This window comes from Vombatus ursinus, unplaced genomic scaffold, assembly GCF_900497805.2.
Source record: "Vombatus ursinus unplaced genomic scaffold, bare-nosed wombat genome assembly UNPS02000580.1, whole genome shotgun sequence".
NCBI lineage: Eukaryota > Metazoa > Chordata > Mammalia > Diprotodontia > Vombatidae > Vombatus > Vombatus ursinus.
This window is the reverse complement of record NW_020940358.1, coordinates 26,595,397-26,612,763: the sequence shown is the minus strand read 5'-3', so window position 1 is coordinate 26,612,763 and position 17,367 is coordinate 26,595,397. Positions and strand designations below refer to the sequence as shown.

At 43.2% G+C, this 17,367-nt stretch overlaps 1 protein-coding gene across 12 annotated transcripts in view; it reads right to left on the bottom strand.

The window, feature by feature from the left end:
• Positions 1–317: 317 nt before the first annotated feature.
• ZMYND8 (zinc finger MYND-type containing 8) overlaps positions 318–17,367 on the bottom strand; it is a 112,511-nt gene continuing 95,461 nt past the window's right edge. For all 12 annotated transcript variants that reach the window (XM_027851418.1, XM_027851473.1, XM_027851426.1 and 9 more), the window contains 5 exons: positions 15,625–15,705; positions 15,001–15,079; positions 13,692–13,931; positions 12,243–12,397; positions 318–2,090 (listed from right to left, as the gene is read on the bottom strand). In XM_027851418.1, coding sequence (XP_027707219.1) covers positions 1,926–2,090; positions 12,243–12,397; positions 13,692–13,931; positions 15,001–15,079; positions 15,625–15,705 — 720 coding nt within the window. In that variant the 3' untranslated portion in view covers positions 318–1,925. The remainder of the gene's footprint in view (positions 2,091–12,242; positions 12,398–13,691; positions 13,932–15,000; positions 15,080–15,624; positions 15,706–17,367) is intronic.

Below are 17,367 nucleotides of genomic sequence, written 5' to 3'. Positions count from 1 at the left end.
ATAGTAGAAAGAGAACTGAGGTTCAGGCCCTAGCTATGACATTTGAACAAATGAAATTTTATTTCAAATTCATTTACTGAGTGCCTACTAATGGCTCTATAACGTAGTTTCCCCATCTATAAAATGAGGGAGCTGAGCTAGATCATCTCCCACGGAATCCAGCTTTTGATGTTCTATATTCCTGTTCTATGGCCCCTTCCGGCCAGTATGTCCGACTCACCATCACTAGTACGGTCCTTGTGCCCCTCAAAGGTCTAACAATGTTGGAAAAGAGACATTCATCCAGAGCAAAGGCAAACTGGCAATTCAGGCACACGAACCGTTTTTCCAAAAACAGTTTAATAAAAAAAGTGAAGATTTCCTGAAAAACTGGGGAAAGCCAAAAGCATACTGTGTGTATCACCTGCCTCCATCACAAAGAAACACAATCGTCCAAAAAGATATTTAAGTTTAATACAAATTTTATACAAAGAAATGTGAAAAAATACTTCCATATGCTAAAAGCAATTATGCTTCACAAATAAGGCCTGCTAGGCTATTTCTGACAAATGCAATTCACAAATATTCTGCTTTTTCTCTCTCTTTTTTTTCTCCTAATACCTTTGTTTTACTCTAATGTGGGTACTAGCCAGAGACTGTACATATCAAATCGTTTATAAACAGTGGAAGAACCTAAACACAAAAATGTACAACAAAATGTACTGGAATGATATAATACAATTAATTTTCTCATATACAGACATCAATTACCTGGCTTTTTGTTCAATGCTTTTGTTTTACACAACATAGAAAATGGTAGGGACCACAGCATGAGTAGTGTAACAGGCAGCACTGGGCAGACAGGGGGCGCTCTGTCCTACTGTAATGATACTGTGTCATGCTTACAGCAAGACAGAAGGTTCTGTCCTATAAATAATACATGCTTTACCCCAGCATCAAGTCCTTGGCCCACGTCTCTTCTTCAAGTCCTCATTCCATGTGAAAAGTGTTAACAGTCTCTTAGGAGGGTTTTTTTTTTTTTATTTTTTGGTTTTTTTTTTTAAACAAACCTTAACACAGAAGACGCTGCTCTGAATCTACCATCCAGCACCAGCTCCTTCAGACTCCTGCTCTTCATCCACTCGTGCCAGGTTTCTTGCACACTCAACGTTTTGTAAACAAGGTCATGTTTTTTTTGTTTCTTTTTTTATGTTTGTTTATTTGCTTGTTTTTGAAGAGTCTGGTCTTTGTGTAAATCACACAAAATAAAAGACTTTTCTCCATGGGGGTTCTCCGGTCCAGAGGTCTCCCATTTCCAAACGATGAAATAAAACAGGATTTTAACAAAAAGGGGGAGCTACAGCAATTCAGGCCTGCAGGACAGCCACACACCCCTGAGAACTGCTTTGGATCCCATGTGGTGTGTACACAAATGTAAATGAAAAAGTGTAGCCTCCCTATGGATCCCCGAACATTGATGATTTCTGGGTGCTAACTGCCCTCAGCCCAGATTCGAAAATGCTACTTTGTGACAATTGGTCTGACCTTCCCTTTTCCAAAACATTCCTTTTTTTTTAATTATTATTATTATTATTATTATTATTATTATTATTATAAGTTAAAAGTCAATACAAATATAAAAAGAAGATGGTTCTCTAAGTTTAATGACATCCACAAATTGTACATTATTTACATGAGAAGCAATCATTTGCCATGGGTTTTAACTGTCCTTGGACAGCACTAATGCCTTATTAATGTAGTGTGGTCAATGCCTTGTCCTATGTATACAAAGCAAAAAAGTCAGAACCTCTGAAGTGAAATCTCCAAAGATGGCAACTGTCTCTTCTCCTCTTCACATTTCTGGTAGCTCTTCCTTCTCCTACTCATGCTGGGAGTTGTTTTGGTCACTCCTCCAACTCCCCCTGAGGAGCCCGGTGTTGTCACGGCTAGACTCTCCGCACTTGGACCGGCATCGCCGTCTGGACGTACTGAACGCCGCCACTGCCACCGCCGCCGCTGCTGTTGCTGCTGCCGCCACCACTGCTGCTGCCTCCACCCCCACTTCTCATGGCCACTGTTCCGGCAGTAGGACTTACCACCACGGGAATAGTCTGTGGATTAAAATCAAGGCATAAAGAGGACATTAAAGGTGCATCTCCACACTCCCCACCCATCCATGGGCAGGAACACTGGCCGAGTCTGTCTCTCAGACTGCCCTGACTGATACTGGGGCCCTTGGGCCCTGTCTTCTCAGGATCTCGGCAGCCTGTGTGGGGGAAACTATTCTACATCAAGGTGGCTATCTTAGAAAAGATACCTATGGCCACCATCAGCCATCTAGGAAAGGCATCAAACTATTAGGTTCGAAAAAAAACCATCAAAGTTGAGAGTTGCACTGTTTTCTTGGTAAAGGCAAAGTGTCTTTGCTAGCAGTCAAGATTATATGATCTTTTCTCCTTACAGTGTGTGTGTGTGTGTGTGTGTGTGTGTGTGTGTGTGTGTGTGTGTGTGAGAGAGAGAGAGAGAGAGAGAGAGAGTGAGAAACCAGCACTTAGAAGACGGCACCAGATCATGGGATCAAAGACCTGGAAGGCACCTCAGAGGTCATTTAGCAATTTGGGGTTAAATGACTTGCCCAGGGTCACACAGCCAGTACATGTTAAGTGTTTGGTCTGAGGCTGAATTTGAACTCAGGTCCTCCTGACTTCAGGGCCGGTGCTCTATCCACTGTACTACCTAGCTGCTCCAACCCCTCTTTTTATAGGTTAGGAAACTGAGACCCAGAAAGGGGCCCAAGTGACTTGCACAAGGTCATACAAATTGTGACAGAGATGGGATTCGAATCTAGGTCCTTTAATCCCAAATCCAGTGCCCTTTTCCATTATAACCTCCTAGGTAGGACCTTTACAATATACATAAAAAGGGGCAGCTGGTGGCACAGTGGATAGAGCACTGGCCCTGAAGTCAGGAGGACCTGAGTTCAAATCTGACCTCAGACCAAGCACTTGACACTTACTAGCTGTGTGACCCTGGGCAAGTCACTTAACCCCAATTGCCTAAACAAACAACCAACCAACCAACCAATTTACATAAAAAGCAGGCACCAGGGAAAGTTGGAAAGTCCATAAAAGTAAGCAGAGCCAAGAAAACAATATGCACAATGACTACAATAATGGAAACCGAAAGAACCACCACACACACATCCACACAAAATCAAGTGAACGTTACAAAACTATCAAGAACAAGCATGGCTTGAAAAAAGAGCTAAGGGAAGACGTTGCCACCCCCACCCCTCTGCAGATGGTTCCGTGATCTGGTACCATCTGGTCCACCAGCATTGCACATATTTTCAGACTTTTTCAATGTAATGATTAGTTATGCTGATTTTTTTTCCTCTTTCTTTTGTCTTTAAAAAAATACGATTTGTTATAGAGGAGGGGAGGAAAGGGATTCTGAGGCAAATGGTGATGATGTAAAAAAGGCATTGATTTTTAAAAATATTTAAGTCCATGAAGAAAAGCAGCCCAAGTAACAAGCCCAGTAAGGAACCTTATGTTTGTAGAGTATAGAGAGTGAGTAAGGCCTAAGGTGGCTTCTGGGAACCCACGCCCTAACATGACGAAGAAGATGACTATTAAGAGACAAAGAACTCCCTGCTAAGGAATCTCCGGGAGCTCCCACAATGTCCCTGGGAGCGGGGAAGAGGGCACGATGAGTTTCCTTTTCTGGCGATGGTGGAAAGGGCAGAATGAAAAGGAGAGCGTCAGAAAGGCCGAGTCACAGGTAAGCCACAGTGGGTTGTATGACACAGCCGTATAATCGGAACTGGCTAAATGACAGCTCACCAGCTTGGTGTCACCCCTGACTGCTGCCTCTCACTCGCCACACACAGCCACTCCACTGCCCACACAGCACCTTCTCCCACTCCACACAGTAGGTAGTGTGGAGGGGGCAGGGCCTCATCACTTCCTGCCTGGATTATTCCAAGATCCTGCCAGTTGGTCTCCCTGTCCAGTTCCTCCCTCTCCAGTCTATCCTCCATTCACCTGCCAAAATGCTTTTCCTAAAGCACAGGTCTGACCGTGTCACTTGTGTGCACCGCACAGACACACACAAACACACACACACACATTCCAGTGTCTCCCTGTTACCTGCAGGATAAAATACATGTACATGCCTTTCCCCTGGCTGTCCCCCAAGCCTGCAACGTTTTCCCTCCTTACCTCTGGCCCCTGGGTTTCTTCCAAGACACAGTGTAAATCCCACAGTACAGCAGGAGGCCTTTCCTGCCCACTCCCTGCTAATGCTTTTCCTCACAAAGATTAAATCCTATTTACATTGTATCTATCTTGTATGTACATAGTGGTTTGCAAGGAGTCTTCCCCATTAGAAAGTGAGCTCCCTGAGGGCAGGGATGACGAAATTTCTTGTCTCCTTAGTACTTTGGCCCAGTGTATTGTCTCCTAGTAAGCATTTAATAAATGCTTGTTGACTGTCTAGACACACAAGTTCCCAAAGTGAGCAACACAGCCCGCTGGGGAGTGCTAGAACAATACAGGGGGGCTGTAGTAGTTTGAAATGACACAAATTTAAAAAAAAAACATTAAAAGGTTAAAGAAAGTAGATTTCTAGGGAGGAGCTCTGAGTTATGTTTTTTTTAAGGGAGACGCAGGCCAAATAAGTTTGGGAATTTCTGCATTATAGATGTCCAGGGTAACTCAGAAAACCCATGACTGAGAGATTTTTAATCTCTGGCTTCCATAGTTAGACCAGTTGTTGTTTTTTTCATTTTTAAAGATCAGCCTTAACCCCAAATCACTCAGGCTCTCATTGACGGGCCAACAATAGGTCCCAGGCCAAGCCCCTCTTGGTCCTAGTTTGGGCCCAGATTGGCTCAGAATGAAAGCAAATAGCAATTGTTTCTGTTTTGGCCTGAAACCCTGAAGGTCTTCCCCTTTCAGAATGATTTTTTTTTTTTGGACTAGGTAAAGAGCCCATTCTCTGCCTCATTTCTTATTAAGGTTTCATCACTGAATGGGCTTTGCCTAAGTCAGACTGAGACCTGTTAAAGACTTTAGACTGAAAAGACCAAGGTCTCCCACTGCATCCTGGGACACCTCCAGTTGTCCTGATCTATATCTGGCCACTGGACCCAGATGACTCTGAAGGAGAAAGTGAAGCTGGTGACTTTGTACAGCCCTGCCTCACTTAGATCCAATTCACTTGCAAGTGATGGCATCACCTCCCTGATGTCGTGGTCCTCTTGGGATGAAGAACAAAGACCAGTTGCCCTGGCAGGCAATGAGTTTTCAGGATTCACACAGAAGCCGATAAAGCACAAAAATAAGAGTTTGCATTTACAGGTTTCGAAAGCACTTTCCAGGCATCACATCACTGAATCCTCACAACTCTAGAATGACTTCATTTTACAGGATCTGGGTGGGTTAAAAGTCTTCTACACAATCACACAGCTAGTAGAACCAAACCCTAGACTTCCTGTCTCCAACCCCGGTGCTCTTATCTCCTAAGACTTTCTCCCCTCTGCTCCCCAGGAACTCAAGAATATTTGTACTGGCTGACTGGGTGAGCTTCAGCAAGTTCATTTACCCTCAAAGCCTCAGTTTCCTCATCTCAAACAGGGTTGGACTAGATGATTCTATGATTTAAAAGCACAAACATCACTTCCACACTTGACCTCCTTATTTCTGGAAGCTGTGATTCTCTTAATGACGCCAAGAAGACATTTGCTTTTTGAACTTACATAACTGTACTGCTGACTCATAGTCAACTTGAAGTCCAGTTAAAATCTAAGATTTTCCCCCCAGACAAATGGCTATCTAACCATGCCTCCCACACCTTCCATTTTGATTTGATTCCAAGGTTAAGACTTAACATTTATTGCTATATTACGTTTTATCTTCACTCAATTTGACCCCAAGTTCTAACTTGTCAAGAGCTTTCTGAATCCTGACTCAGTCATCCAGTGTGGTAGCAATCCCTCTAACACTATAGTAGCTACAAATCTGATATGCATGCCAACTCTGCCTTTAGCAGGTAGTTGAGCGAGCTAAGGGAGGTCCCACCTTTAAAGAGAAAAGGAAGAACCAACTCTGGCAACTTCTACGTCAACCCTGCCAAACTAGATCTGAAATCCTGACAGTGCTGATCTAGACAGGACCTGGTGCAAGACAGGGAACAGAGAGTCAGGGCAAAGGGGAGAAGTCAGGGACATGTAAGTTCAGCACTGTCAAAGGTAGGCATGGTGATCTGTGAAATAACCTACAACAGCTAAGACCAAAGTGGACACAAGTATGTGCGGTGGCATGGGCCAACTCCAGGCTGCTCCTGGGAGGGCAGAAGTGGGGCTACTCTGAGACGAAAACCGAGAGGCAGCTCCCAAGAAGAAACACAGGAGCTCCAAACAGCAGCTACACACATGTGTCCTTCAACACAGTCAGTCAGTCTACCATGGCCTGCTTACTCACCATGCCCCAAGAGTCAGAAAGAACTCTGAAGAGCAAGCATGAGAGGGACTTTGCAAGTTACAAGAGCTATTTTCTTTCCAAAACTACTCTGTGAGGTCAACAGTAGTACAAATGTCCCTGTCCACATGTTAAAATTAAAGAAAGTGGAGTCCCAGAGGAAAAAAGACATTCATATGAACTGGGAGTGGGGGGATGGGGGAACAGAATGGTACAGTGTATATACTCTTAACAATTGGAGCTTTTCAGATGCCAGGATTCTACAGCACCTGTTAAATAACAGGATCATATTTAAATCTTCAGGCTTAATAGCTGAGACAAAAGTGTAGTCTACAAAACTTTGTACCAGTTTTATGAACTGGCTGCTTGTCATACCAGCTGCTATCTGGAGAGATAGTAGAGGCAGTCACAAGGATGCAACAGTGTTCTCTGGTCATCCCTCTGGTTGTGAACCAGGATACGGTGACTGGAATGGGCTCTCTGGTTCATTCATGTCCACTTTCCAACCTAACAAATCCACAGGTCACTTAGTTATTTGTTTTTCAAAAGGTCCAACTGTGATCAAGGCCAGCATACACAGCCCAATGTGAAAGGGGCAGAAATCTTACTGGACCATGAAAAGTAGCTCAGTACTTTATGAGAAAAACCCTTCATTGCCAGCTAGAGACTGACCATGATTAGCTTGACCCAATGTTCAGAGCTTACTGAGGACTAGAAAGACATGCATCACATGACCTATGGTAACACTCTCTGACACACCTAAGTCCAGTTTGCTCATTTAAACTGGATCATAAACCAGTGGTCACTACAGAGAAGGTACAATTATTCCCACTGATCCAAAGGGTCTGAAGCAGATAGGGCTCTCTTTTCTTTCTCTGATATATCCCTACCTTTCTTTCCATCTAAGCAAAAATCCTATACTGTGTGCCATGCCAGACAGTTTACAGACAGGAAGGTGGAGGAGTGAGAAAAACAATCTAAAAAAAACTTCCCTCTGAGGCAGCTAGGTGGCGCAGTCAATAGAACTCTGGCCTAGGAATCAGGAGGACCTGAGTTCAAATCCAGCCTCAGACACTTAACATTTACTAGCTGTGTGACCCTGGGCAAGTCACTTAACCCCAATCGCCTCACCAAAGAGGAAAAAAAAAAAGACTTCCCTCTAGGAAACAATCACATCGACATGTTTAACAAAAGGCAGCTGTTAACAAACAGAGTGGGGCAAAACCTGGAACTTGGTTCATTGAATGCAACATTAATTAAAGGCAAGAGGCATGAGAGGGAAGGTGAGGGGGCTATATCTTTGGTCACAAGCCCCAGGAACATGTCTCTAAGGAAAGAAATCCTTGCACTCAACTAAAAACAATCTAAGGTCCTTAAAACCTCCTAATGACCCGTTAGCTGCCCAGATCAAAGGTTTCTTTTTCCCTTTATCTTCTGAACCTGTCTTTGGCCCCAAAACTAGGACAGCCAACTAGTCTCAACTGAAAGTTCTCTTACTCTGCTTTATGATTCAACACTTTTCCTGGCTCTCCTCCTTTCCTTCTGTTCCTTTTGCTGATTCCTGTTTTGTTCCCAGGGCCTAAAAGTGAGTGAAGTCCAAATTTGAGTCCTCAGTCAATCCCTCTCCTCTCTCAGTGCTCTAACATTCAAAAGAGGCCCCTACCAGCTATTAGTCTTACCTCATTCACTCTGGCTCCCCTGTGTGGAAGACTCCCAAATCTCCTCCCAGATCAAGAGTCTTGGCTTCTCTCCTGAATTCCAGCTGCACATTGTCAAATGCCTGCTGGACTTCGCTTGAAATTCAACATGTCGAAAATCCATTACTGTATCCCTCAAAAACAGGTCCCCCCCAACCCCAGACTTTCCTGTGTCCATTAACAACATCACCATTCTCTCATTCCAATCCAGCAGTCTTGTCTTTTCTTTTTTTTTTTTTTTTTAAAAACTCCTGCCCTTACCTTACCATTCACAGCCAAGTCCAGTCAATTCCGCCATCTGAAAGGTCCCTGGCATCTTTTCCATTCCCACTACCAACCATCTACGTCCAGACCTCATCCACTTATGCCTGGCATGTTCTAATAGCATCTCTTTCTCTAGCTTCTATGCCATACCTCTATGCCATGCCTCTATCCCAATGCATCCGAAATGCCACCAACTAATTAATGTTCCTAAAAAACTACTTTTTGGAAAAAGGATCTACATGAACAAAAGTATTTATAGCAGCTCTTTTTGTGGTGGCAAAGAATTGGAAATTGAGGGGATGCCCATCAATTGGGGAATGGCTGAACAAGTTGTGGTATATATGTAATGTATATAATGTACGTGTGTTTTTATATACACACACACACACACAATGTAATGGAATACTATTGTGCTATAAGAAATGATGAGCAAGATGGTTTCAGAAAAACCTAGAAAGACTTACATGAACTGATGCTGAATGAAGTAAGCAGAACCAAGAGAACAGTGTACACAGTAACAGCAACATTGTGCTATGATCAACTGTGAGTGACTTAGCTCTTCTCAGCAATACAATGATCCAAGACAATTCCAAAAGACTCATGATGGAAAATGCTGTCCACATTCAAAAAAAGAAGAACTAGAGTCTGAATACAGATTGAAGCATACTATTTTCACTTTTTTTTTGTTTTTCCCTTTTGTTCTGTTTCTTCTTTCACAATATGACTAATGTAGAAATATGTTTACATGATTGAACATGTATAACCTATATCAGATTGCTTTTCATCTTGGGGAGGAAGAATGGGAGGGAGGGAAGGAGAAAAAATTTGAAACTCAAATAAAAACAAATCAAAATTGAGCTCCACTGCCTTTAAAACTATTTCGGCTGGCATTCAAGACCTTCTGCAAGCAGACCGCAACCCACCTTTCTGATCTTCCATTATTTTTCTGTAGCCAAACACAACTTCAAACACACCTTACACATGCCAATTTCCATGTGTTTCATCACATTGTCGCTGTTTCTCCTCCATCTGAATCCTATACTCAAATTAAATCCTCTGTTCTACAATACCAACAAATATTTATTAATAATCTACTACTACATGCAAAGTAATATAATTGGCACTAAGTGCTGGGAGATACATAAAGATTAAATGAGCCAAATGATTGCCGTTATTGACCTCTCTTGGGGGACATAATACAGATGACAAACTACAAAACAGAACATGACAAGCCCAGAAGCATAAGACAGGTATTTCACAAGGTCCATCAGAGGACTTGGGGAGATCAAGGAAGCCTTCATAGAGGAGGTGGCATTTGAGCTCTATCTTCAAAGATATCAACAGGTGGAAGATATCAACGGGTAGAAAGAAGGAAAAGGGGAGCAGCTAGGTGGCACAGTGGAAAGAACACCAGCTCTTGCCTCAGACACATAACATTCACTAGCTGTGTAATTCTGGGCAAGTCACTTAAACCCAACTGCGAAGGAAGGAGAGAAGGAAGGAAGGAAGGAAGGAAGGAAGGAAGGAAGGAAAGAAAGAAAAATATTGTAAGCATAAGTCAAAGAAGCTGAGTTAGCTCACAAGAGGAACAAGAAATGATAAGCAGTTCGATTTCTCTGGAATATAGTGTATATGAAGAGGAGTAGCACGAGATAAAAAAGGTAGACTAGTGCCAGATTGGGAGGGACCAGAAATACAAGAAAAGCATTTTGGCTTTATTCAATAGGCAACAGGGAGTCGGGTTTTTAAACGGAGTGACATGCTCAGATCTGTCCATAAGGAAGATTAACCTACAGGTATGTCAAAGATGGACTGCAGGAGGAGGGTAGAGGTGAGAAATACTGACTAGGGAGGCTACTGCAATAGTCCATGCAGATGCTCATGAAAGCCGATACGATGGTGAGGGCAGGGAGGATATAAAGATAGGAGAAACACCCTAAAAGGAGAAGTATCAACAGGACAGGATTTGATGACTTAATGGGATGAAGGAGTCAAAGATAACCCCAAGGTTACAAACATGGTGAGTCATGATGCAGTCAAGAGAACAGGGTAGGAGGGGCACAGAGCATGCCTCAATTTAGTGTATCTTCAATATGAGATGGTGAAAGATTCAGTGGAGTTTACTCAATGGTGATCTGAGATATGGGGGTCTAGGGGGCCAAGAGGAAGGTCAGATGGTCTATGGCTACAATAAATTTGAGAGTTCTACCTTTCCTGACCTGGGAAGGGTCCATAGTGACCTCTCCCCAGTTTGAGGTCCTGCTGCCTACACAGCCGTCTACACAGGTCACTGTACCCTAAGCAATGATTACTACAGCACATAAAGAGAAACTACAATGAAGAAGGAAGTACAGCACAGATACCTATGAATTTAAAGAAAACAAAAGCCAAGCAGAAATTCATAAAGCATGGCTAAAAAGTAAGGTGAACTTAGAGAGACTAATGGTTATCACTGGCACTTGATGGGATGGGACCCTGGCTAAAGTATGGGTCTGGAAGGATATGGCCAAAAGATATTTCAAAAGAACAGGAGAAGTTTCTAAAAAGAGGGGCAGGGGAAAGAGAGGAGTAGGGAAAAGTAGTATTGTATATAAAGAACATACACAGGTGAGGAGACACCAACAGTGGAGAGCGTTTGAGTGAAGATCAACAGAGGCAGAAACAGAAGCAATATTACCATCAGAGTATACCACAGACATGGGTTTATTCCTTATCTTTTCATGGTCAGAGGCCAGCCATTGAAGGCTCCCCCTCCTCATATTCCCCCACAGCAGACATACAGTAGAGATCTGTGGACTGATAGAGATGAAAACAGCTGTTCATGGCTAGGGGCTGTGCTTTTTTGGAACTCTAATCATTGGCGGCCAACGCTTGGTTTTTTCTACCCACCAGGGAGGAGTAGGACAGGAGAAAGGACAGCTGGAAGCTGAGAAGTCAGGTAGAAGACTCAGAGCCCTGGAACAGCAGGAAACTGGTCTTAAATGGGAGGCGTTCTCCTCTGATTTCTTTTCAGCAGACCCAAAACAGGCCAAGTTTAGGAAACATGAAGATCTATCAAAGACTAGCTAAAGCCGGAAGGGGTTTTCCAAAGATCCATCTGATTCAGATTCCTCGTTTAACAAATGAGTTAACAAGAGACACAGGGAGACTGACCTGTCCAAGACTGCACAGGAAGTAAGCCTCAGAAGTGGGATTCTGGGTTATAGAGAAACTCAACTCTCCATTACTGTGCAAAAATTATTAAAATTTTATAAAGCAGGAATCCTACAATTACAGATTTAGAGCTACAAGGGACCTCAGACGAAACCTGGCCCACCCCCTCATTTTACTGATAAAGAAACCAAGGCCTGGGAAGGTTAAAATATTTGCTCATGATTATCCAAGGCGAAAGCTGAACCTTTGGAGGGGGACTAAAAAAAAAAAAAAAACTTTTTTTTTTAATTTCCCTAAACCGTGCAGTGGGAGACAGCAAAGCCTAAACTTGTAGGCTGCCTTCCTGGAGTAGGCAACTGAAGTAGTAGGAAAAACACTGGACCAAGGGATGGGGACAGTAGGAGATGGGACCCAAAAGCACAAGGAGTAAACTCCTGAGCAAAGTACCTGCCTTCCCATGAAAAAAACCCGGCCCTGGAGACATGAAGCGAGCCACCCACAGAGTGACATAAGGCTCAGGAACTCAGACACTAATCTACTAACAGGAGTCTAAAAGTCAATCAGCAACATCCAAAGCTTCCTAAATGGCACAACCAATGGGACCATGTGGCCCTGCCTACCTCAAGAGAAGGACTAAGTCACAAGCGGGAAGGATCAAAGTACTCACCGTGACATTGTCCCTGCTCTTGTCTGCTGGACTTTCCTTTTCTTTTGAGGCACTAGCTGTGTCCGTCTGAGGTGCCTGAGCGCTGGAGCTGGGCTGGGCAGATTTATTTGTTTCCGTACTGACCTCGGGATCTGTTTCTTGCTGGGTTGCCGTAGCTAAAATTTTAAATCACATCATTAAGCAAGAGTCAATAACATGCGACATTCATATATTTATTGGATTTCATTTCTCAACTGCAACTTTGGAACAGAAGGAGGGGTGCTCTAGAAACAACCTTCTCCCCCAAAAGCCAGCACACTGGAAAGCCAGTACCCAAAGGGAGCAATTTCAAAGTGCTACCATTCCAGATTTGCAGAAAGTTTGGAGGAGGCCACAAGACAAATTAGAAAATGGGGCCTTTCAGGGAAAAGTTAAGAGACAGACCTAATTAGAACATAAAGAAGCCAAACCATCTGCAGAGATAACAAAGGCTATGACTGTTCCTCAGAAGCTAGACTAAAGTGAAACAAGAATTCCTTCTATTTCTATACTTCTTGATCACTCTACCTGCTTTCCCACTCATTATCTCACACTGGATCAACCCAACAGCCCTATGACCGTGACAGGGAAAAGGATGGTATTTCCATTCTACAGATGAGGACACCGAGGCTCAGAAGGATCAGTGTTACTTGTACACTGATAAATGGCAATTGGAATTACAACAAGGGGCATCTTCTGACTCTAATGATCTTTAAACTAGAGGAATAGACATTTAAGTTCTCAATCTATATAGCTAACAGCAATACTGTAAATGATAATCAATTCCAATAATCAACACAGTGACCAGCCACAATTCCAAAGGACTCATGTGGATGTGCTACCCACCTCCAGACAGAAACCTGAGAGATTCAGAACGTGTATTAAAGCATGTCTTCCTTTTTCTTGCTTGTTTTTGGGGAGGAGAGGCAGGAATGTAGCTAATGTAGGAATTTGTTTCGCATGATTATATGTATTTGTAATGGGTTTTTTTTTTCTTGCCTTCTCAATGGGTGGAGAAGGAGAAGAGGGAAGAAGAGAAAGAATTTGGAACTGAAAATAAAAAAGAAATTTAAGTTCCCTATAAAGGGAGATTTAAGGCTAAAAGGGCTATTTGACGCAGGAATGCATCACTTAGGTAGACTGTGAAATATTCTTCCTGGGGCTAGGGTCTAGAAGGGGGCTAGATCAGATCTGCTGCGAAACATCTGAGTATTATCCAGTAGAAGGAGTAGGGGAGGGTTCAAATTTTTAGCACATTTACTTGAACACCAGGATGGTGACTCCATGGTTACTTCCGACATAAAAGGATCCCAAGCCCGACTTCCTTGTTTCCCAAAGGTAATGTCAGGATCCTCGTGATTCTACACCGGCCTTTGGACCCCTCAGGGAAGCCCTCGAGCAGCCCCAGGAGTCTCCGGAAGGGTGCGTTACCTGACTGTGTACATGACTTCATGTGCTCGGGCCAGTGGGCCTGCTGGCACGGGTAATCACAATAGCTGGTGTTCCAACAGCAATAGAAAATGGCTTCCTTCTTGCAGTTTGCACACCACTGCTTCTTCTTGGTCTCGTCCACAGCCTGCTGCTTCTCCAGCTCCAGCTGCTTCTTGACCTCGGTGATCAGGCGGTCACGCTCCTGCTCTAGGCTCTGCCGCATCTCAGCCATGGTCAGTTCTGTTTGGGATATTGAGAAATCATCTCATCTTTACCTCTTATCTACATGGGGCTGAGGGGGACCAGGATTTATCAATACCAGCTCACAACGACGGAAGACTTTTAAGCACACAAAGCCTGTGATTTCATTGGTCTAAGGAACTCCCAGATGAGGAAATCCTTCTACCAACGCACATTGGCATTCTCTGCACCTTACAGTTTTCAAAGTTGTCTAGAGAACTTAAGTGAACTGCCCCAGGCCTCTCAGACAATATGAGGTCAACTCTCCATCCTCTATACCCCAGTGCCTCTCTGAGGAAGAGAAAAACAAGGGAAATGAGCCCTTTGGAAAGATGGCAGCCTATGCTTTACTTTCAGTTAGCCCCTGATGTCTTTCACTACATATTAGATGCTGTATTCTAGACCTAGAAAAATCAGAGTACTAGAGCTAGAGAAGGACTGGGAGAACATGCAAGCTTCATTTTACAGATGACTAAACTGAGGTCTGGAGAAATAAAACGCCTGCCCAAGGCACATGTTGAGTTGATAATAAAATCAGGACTAGGACCCAGGTTTCCTACCTACCCAAGGAAAAGGTAGCAGGAGTAACAGTAATCACAGTAATTAATTCGTCAGTCAGGGTGCCCTAGGAGATCTTCACCCTCTGCATCAAGAGGCCTATTCAATATGCAATACAGAATGCCAGGTAGAAAAAACAACGGAAAATGCAGCATTATCTAGCTTTAGTCTAAGAATTCAGCAAATAGAAGCATCTTATCAATAGGGCTGAGCATAGATTCAAAGCCATTCAGAACCTGACTTTTTAAAAATTACAACTTTTAAAAATAGAGGAAATGTAAGAGAACTCTGCTAAAACCTACTCTCCTTGGTTTTTTGTTTTTTGTTTTTTTTGGTGAATAAGACATCCGGAAACCTAGGCCCTCTCATACATAGTTGAAATTACAACCAATCATTGCCTCGCTCTTACAGTCTTCATTTGGGGCCAAGGCATATGGGTGCAGATATAAGCCTGCCCACTTTAACCCTTTCCCCTGACAAGGCTTAGAAACCATCACAGATGGAGGGATACCCAAATTGTGCTTCATCTCTGAGAGTTCCTGCTGATGGAGCCACTGAAGTTTCTCAATCTCGATCCTCAAACGTCGAATCTGAAGCATAAGAGGACAAATGGTGCACAGGACAAAGTTAGGGATTACCATGACCATATAGATAGTTTACAAAGTAGGGGCCCCAGGGCAATCATCATGCCCCTCCTCATCCCATACACAAATATGACCTATCAGAAAACCCAATTTGACAGGCAATCCCAGCCTCGTGGGCTTTCTACCTCAATCCAAACCCACTGGGCCCCAACACTGCTAAAAAGTCAACATACACAAATCCAGGCTCGTTAAACAGACTCACAACGGCATCTATATTTGAAACCAGAGCAAGTGACCAACATTCAACCTTCTGAAAACCAATTGGAGATGTGGTCACTGCATAAAGTGGGGACCATCAGCACGGCCCAACCTCCCACATGCGAATAAAGGGGAACAAAGCAACTTCCGTGAACCTACGAGGCTGACGGGGTCTCCCCACCCCCACTTCCCCTTGGAGGACAAGGGAGGAAACTTCCCCAGCTCCCTTTTATAGGAACTGAGACATACAGTTTTTCTGTTAACAAATAAGGTATCGACAAATCTCAACGGACCTCGGCTATTGTACTTCCGGTGGTACTCTTAGACAGGTCATTATATATTTCTGTCATTGTGCCTTTTATGGCATCCATCATCTAAAAGACAAAACCAAAAATAAGCGTAAGTCAGGATTAGATATTTCATCAGAACACCTGGATGACATCTGCAGGCCACAAGAGTGGTAACTACCAATTCTGAAGCCTGAGGCGAAAAAAAGGCAGCCTAAAATCAATTTTTTAGGGCAAATTCAACTGGGAAGAGAACCCAAGACTTTGGAACACAAGGCCCTGGAGTGGGAGACTCTAGCTAGCAAGCATTTATGTGGTACTCTAAAATTCACAAAGCCCTTTGCATGTTATCTCCTTTGATCTTCACAACAACCCCATGAGGTAGGTGGTATTATTATGCCCATTTTACAGATGAGGAAACTAAGGCTGAGTTTAAGTAACTTACCCAGGGTTACATAGCCACTAAGGGTCTCAGTTCAGATTTGAACTTGAGTTAGGTGTTCTTGACTCTAACCTGTGCTTTACCCACTATATCACCTAGCTTGTAGGCAGCTATTACTTGGGAGGTTGACAGGAGCTAAGAGGGGCCAAAAGAGACAGGAGTTCACCTGGGATGCTGGAGAGAAGAAGCATGCCATCTGGTAGCTTTCATTTTAACTATTTATTCTTGCTAACTACATACACGGAGCTCAGTTGTTTCCACTCGGAGTAGAAACATCACCAGCACCCTGTAAACTTTAGCACCCTAGGGACAAAGGCCCTATCACTCCACCCTAGTTACTGCTACGTACACAGAGCTACTAGGTCTCCTGGAAAGGAGTTCAAGCCCTAACTCCCAGAGAGTAGTTTGTTTATTTAGAGTATGCCCAGGAAAGAGACAGTGAAAAAAGCAGCAGCAGCATGGTCTCTCCCAAGAGAAGGCTGATTATGGAAGAAGTGAAAGGGCACGTGTGAGTAGTAATGGACTCTCTACCCTGCCCAACCCCTCGGAGAGGGGGCATATGGCCAGAAGAGCAATTATAGTCTCTAACCAAAGTCCCAGGTTCCAGTGTTTAACTTCACTCTGTATTTTCCAATCTGCTGCTTCTGTACATGAAAGTCAACTTTCCACAGACAAATGAAATAGTTTTCAGAAAAATCCAAGTGAATTAACCTCAAATTCACCCCAAAACAAGAGTGAGGAATGGGGAGAACAAAATGTCTGTCTCACTGTTGAGACAACACAGAGATTTCAATTCCCAGCTTACACCACTGTCCCACTAGGGGACCTGCCAGGAAAAACAACCCCTTGTATTTTGTAAGCATTTTACAATCATTCTTTATTAGTCTACACCGAGATTTTACTACTAATGCTGTCAATTTTTTAAAATTAAAACTTAAGACTCTTTATGAGAAAATGTTAAAAAGTATAAGAAATCTGATACACTCTATGCTAATGATTACATTTCATTTCAGAGAAATCATTGCTTCATCTCCTTAGACACATTAGTATTTCCAAATACTAATAAGGAATTCCAGAATAATGAAGAATTATCCTTCTGCCAAAATATACACATCTCAATCTCTAACTCCTGTCTCCTTGGAGACAAAAAAAAAAATTTTGATCCAATCCCCCATAGTATCAACAATCAAGAGTGTAAAGGTACCTTAAAGGTCACTGAGGTCAACTCCTGACTTTTACAGATGAGGAAACTGAGGCCCAGGGAGGTTAAGTGACTTACCCAACATCAAATAGGAAGTATAAGGGCA